This window comes from Cyprinodon variegatus, unplaced genomic scaffold, assembly GCF_000732505.1.
Source record: "Cyprinodon variegatus isolate N-32 unplaced genomic scaffold, C_variegatus-1.0 Scaffold653, whole genome shotgun sequence".
In the NCBI taxonomy this organism is placed as follows: domain Eukaryota; kingdom Metazoa; phylum Chordata; class Actinopteri; order Cyprinodontiformes; family Cyprinodontidae; genus Cyprinodon; species Cyprinodon variegatus.
Window position 1 is genome coordinate 323,593 of NW_015151106.1, and position 5,267 is coordinate 328,859.

Here is a 5,267-nt window from a genome sequence, read left to right on the forward strand (position 1 = left end):
AGTGCTCTGTTAGGAACATAAGGAACAATCAGATCTCTGATATCAGATGGAGCTTGGCCATTTAAGGCTTTATATGTGAGAAGGAGGTTTTTAAATTCTATTCTGGATTTAACAGAGTTAAGGTGGATCAAAGCAAAGCCACCTTAAAAAAAAAAAAACGCTCCAGCTCTACAGTTTCTCTCAGGAGGAACGGGCCAGTCCCCAAGTTTTAAAGTAAAGTTTATTTAATCCAATAAGATGATGAAATTTTTAAAGTTAATTAAGCTACAGATTTAGTCAGATTTAAATAGGACTGCGAGGGCGGAGAAGGTCGAGTGTTTTTAGGGAAATTAAGCTTTTACCTGTCCTCTTGCACCGTAATTTGGATTCCTAGTTAATTTATACTAGTTTTATACCAAGTTTATTTCTTTATATCTTTTATTTTTACAATCAGAAGCCCAGGAAGCTGTCTGAGGGCCTTTTTGCCCCTCCAGCCCCCATTAGTGACGCCATTGCTCCGGTTACCTGTACTATCAGCGCCCCCTGCTGTTACCTGGCGGTAGCGGAGGTGGGAATGTGCGTCTCCGCGGCTCTCTGGACCGATTTAGCCTCACATTTGACACGGAGCGGCTTAAATAGGAGCAGCAGCGCATGTGTGCAACAGTTGGTCTGCTAATAATAACAGGCCGCTGCGCCTTTAAGAGGCTGAATGCATATCTGCTCACTTTGAGGTAATTAAGGAGGAGAAGAGTTCAGAGCTGCTGCTGATCACCGAACCGAACCTCCTGCTGCTGCTGTTCTTCTGTCACAGACAGACAGACAGACAGACAGGTACAGGTCGGATTAAATTACGCATTGCGCCTTTAAGAAGCTGTCAACAGGATTAGAGTTACGCACGGCTGGCTGAGGTCGCGCGCACCGGAGCGCTTTTTACGCACAGAGGAGCGACATTTGTCCCTCTGGTTTCTTCCTCTCCGTGGGCCCGGACACAGCTTCCACGCAGCGCGACATGGCAGAGATCGGGAAAGGAGTGACAGCCGGGAAACTGGCCCTGAACGTCCAGAAGAGGCTGAGCAGGGCGCAGGAGAAGGTAGGCAGGCAGCAGGACGCGGTGTCAGGGTGTGAAACTGGATCCCTGGGCTCAGAAAGCAGCAGTTTGATGCGGGTCCGGGGCTCCCTGGAGCTCTGGAAGCCTTTAGCTCATTTTAAAGTTTAAAGATCAGAGATAGAAATGTCTAATTAACACAATAAAATGCTTTATAACAGGGTATTAAACTCATACATTAAAAACATACTAGAAATGTTTTAAAAATATGTCTACATTAAGATATTAACTGACAATTTTACAAAATACATTAAAATAAACCAAGAAATTTTCATTTTTAACGTTAAAAGCACTAAATGAAATATATAAAGCAAACATGGAGAAGAAGCTGCTTTGATCACATGAGGCTGAACTGGACTTTTTGCTCCACTTGTCAAAACTGATGAAAATCAATAGCTGAAAACAGTGAAACATGGAGGTGGAAGCATGATGCTGGGGGATGGGGGGAGGCTTTTCTATAGCAGGCAGGCTGTGCTGGAATAAAAGCAGTTAGAGGCTACTGGGCTAAAGGTTCTCCTTCCAGCAGGAGGAGACATGATGGATGGTTAAAGTCGTAGGGAAATCATAATTAAATGTAAAATAATTCTGGCTTAAACATGTATATAAATGTTCTCTTTCTCAGACCATATTGTCCCAAAAGTTAGAAAATTTCCATTTAAAAAAAATCCTGTCTTAAAATCTGTGTTTCCGTTATCCTCTGCAGGCCAGTTAGTTCTACGTCAGCCTGAACACCTAAATTCGGCCAATCATATATCAACGGTCATCTGTCAATCAAATGTTTTCGGTCATAGCATCTTGATTCATATGTCGCAGCTAATATACGCAACGGTTGAAACCAGAATCCTTTCCTTTCCCATTGAGTTGCGTCCCAGTGTTCACGGGGATGGACGTCTGTGTCTTCAGCAGGCGTAGAGCTAACAGAACTGGCAGCGTTGCGAGGCAAGGGCTCAAACATGTACGGCTGGAAGCCTTCTACACCAAACCAAGCTTCTGCCGCCCAGGCGTCCTCTTCCACAACATCTTCGTCCCCGCTTTCCTCCTCTAAATAAAAAATGGATGACGGAGGAGACTCATCCACGACCTCCGACACTAAACTCTCCTCCTCTTGCATGTTTCCTCTGTCCATAGCGTTCCTTGACAGCGTCGTTTCTAAGTCACCAATTTAGTGCTACTTGGTCCCAATGGAATTTCCCATTGGGACCAAGTAGCACTAAGATGCTAACTGGTTAGCAAGATGCTTCCGACAAACCGGCCACAACCAAACATGCCTGTGAACCTTCCACCACAACAATCCGCCCCCTTTCACTTTATTCATTTGTGTAAAGTTGTGCACCACTTGGGAGAATTCGAAAATGCAACCGTTGGAAAAGCCGCTTCTCTACGACTTTAAGATCAAGGCAGAGTCACATGTCAGAGCGGCCTAGTCAAAGCCCAGACCTAAAATCAAATGAGAATCTTTAACAAGACTTGAAGGGCTCAAAGTTTTCTGCAAAGAATGCGCTGACATTTCATCCTGTAGATGTTAACCCCCCACCCAAGATCTGCAGCTGGACCTAAAACCAAAGATGGCTCCACTAAGTCCTGACTCAGGGCCGCTAAATGCAAACATTACCTTCCCTCCCCTTCACTAAAATCCCAACAACCATCAAATGATGCGATTTAAACTCAATTACACTGCAAAAATGACCTGAAAATAAGTACAAATTTCTTAAATTAAGTGTATTTACCCTTAATTTGAGCAGATAAATCAGATAGTTTGCCAATGGAATGAGTATTTTTACTCTTAAAATAAGATAATTAGATAATAGTGCACAGTGCAATAGTTTTTTTTCTTATGTTCCATTAGCAAAATGTCTCACTTCCACAATTCAAGAAAAAAATAAACTTATTTTAATAAATAATTGCTTTTTGCAGTGTAAGTGAGGAAAAAATAAAAAGTTTCCATCTTTACATTAAGAATTAATAAGCTGTGTGGTGCAGCAGGACTCCTATGCATCAAAAACATTAAAACATTTATATAAACATAAGAAAAGAGTTCCTAAGGTTTCGGGTAAAGGAAGAACTAAATTCCAAATAGATCCTAAAAGTGTTTTATTATTTAATAGTTAACATGATGATTAGAAAACACTTTTTAACACAGTTTCTTCTGACTGGATGTTTGGAGTCGTTTTATTTTAGAGTAGAGATATTAGAGTTTAAAGCCAAGCGCTACCAAACACCCGACCGTCAAGCACAGCGATGGCTGTGTGATGCTTTGGGCTTCGTTTGCTGCTATAAACCCAGAGCACCTGCAGGTATGGACTGGACCATGAACTCCTCTGTAGCTTGGTCCAAACTCCCAAAAAGACGAGCTGGCAGCAGATCTATAGCAGAATGTATGAACGAGGAAACGGCCTAGTCAAAGTCAGGATCTCATCCTGGCTGATACAGTTTGGGCCGTAATGAAGCTGTGCAGCAATCTCAGTAAATTCCTCTGCAGCGAGGTGAGACGGATGATCTCAGAGGGAAAGGATGGCTTAACCTCAGAAGCTTCTGGATCACAGGGTTTAGATTCACCTTTTTTACAATCGTTCTGGTTTGGTACAAGAATCAAAGCTCTCCCACATTTAGCTTCTAAACAACTAAACAACGACTTTAGATCCAGAAAACTTTCAAACGACGGACCGAAGTGTCTGAATAAGACCTGAGCGACAGCCTGTGTGGAGCAGAGTTCTTATTGTCGGCTCTAATCACTCTTGTTGCTTAAGCTGCTGAGGTTTTGCCCTTTAATCACCTCGGAGCCACACCAGGAGCGCCGTCGCTCGTTAGCTCAGAGAACCCGGACAGACCCGGTCCTCCTCGGCTCTATGGATGCTTTGAATCACAGTAGAGTTCAAACATGTTCCAGGATGCAGCTGCTGGTCAGACGTCGGCCAAAGACGCTGGCTTCAGCCGCGGTACAAAACAGGACTTTAACGGAGCTCTGGGAGGGACTGGAGGCTGGATGGGGAGCGCTCCATGGTTGGGTTCTGGATTTGGTTGGAGACTCAGTTGGTGTTCGGTTGGAGAATACCTCAGTTTGTGTGGGAAGCATGGCTTCAACACGTACATGACTGTTCCATTAACATCCAACTCTGTTTGACACAATTTAAAATTCTACATAGGCTGCATTACTCCAAGGTTAATGTGCATAAAATATTCCCAGACATATCGGCCTTGTGTGAGAAACGTGAACGTGCAACTTTATCACACAGCTATGCCCTATGCCATAAAGTGCAAATATGCTGGGGTGACTTTTTATTTTATTGCTTTATTGTTAATCTCCCATTGAGATTAACAATCTCTTTTTCAAGGGAGTCCTGGCCTAGATCACATTACAGTTTACAGTTACATCTATCTATAATTAGGAATTCCTAAAACAGTTACAAACCATAGATATAATCTCCAAACCTTTGAGCAATCGTTTAAAATGTCCGATTGGAATCAAATCCTGAAGATTGTTCCATGCTGTGGGAGCAGAGAACTGAAAAGCTGTCTTTCCATCTTCAGTGTGGACAGTAGGTACAGAAAGAAGCAAAGACTGTTGAGAACGTTTCATTTCCTGTCTGGGATTCTGGAAGTCCAGATAATCCCAGATCCTGTTCTGATCTTTTTTTGGGAATATCTGACAAGCTCTTAAAGCTTACTGAAGGACAGCGGCGCCTCCTGTCTTATGGCGTTATAACTGCCAAGAAACCGATCCTTTCGCATTGGAAGGAAAAAGAAGTACGGTAATCTAAGCGCTGGCTGTCAGACCTGAATGACACCTTTCACCTGGAGAGAATCGGATGCATTCTAAGAGAAACTGACGGAGTTTAAAAAACTTTGGAGCCGTTGGTTTCCTACCTTCATTCAATAACTGACTATAGCCACAGCGTAGCACTCCTGGGGGAGGGTGGGGGGTGGGGTCTTGTATCTCTTGTATTTGATACTTAATTTCTTTACAGCGGGATTCTGTTTGTTGTTTTTTGATTTCAGTACCATCATTATTATGGTAATTTTACTAGGGATGCACGATATAATCGGCCCCCTATCGGTATCGGCCTTAAAACTGAATATCGGACATCGGCCACCCCACCGATATTTAACCCGATATTTGATCAGCTTCTGAGTTTCTAAAGTCTAAAAAAAAAAAAAAAATACTACTTCTTCTTTTTTCCAGACT

At 42.9% G+C, this 5,267-nt stretch overlaps 1 protein-coding gene across 2 annotated transcripts in view; it reads left to right on the forward strand.

The window, feature by feature from the left end:
* The first annotated feature begins 715 nt into the window (after positions 1 to 715).
* Positions 716 to 5,267, forward strand: part of LOC107096821 (myc box-dependent-interacting protein 1-like) — a 20,370-nt gene continuing 15,818 nt past the window's right edge. For both annotated transcript variants that reach the window (XM_015393688.1, XM_015393689.1), the window contains exon 1: positions 716 to 1,069. In XM_015393688.1, the coding sequence (XP_015249174.1) occupies positions 989 to 1,069 (81 nt within the window). In that variant the 5' untranslated portion in view covers positions 716 to 988. The remainder of the gene's footprint in view (positions 1,070 to 5,267) is intronic.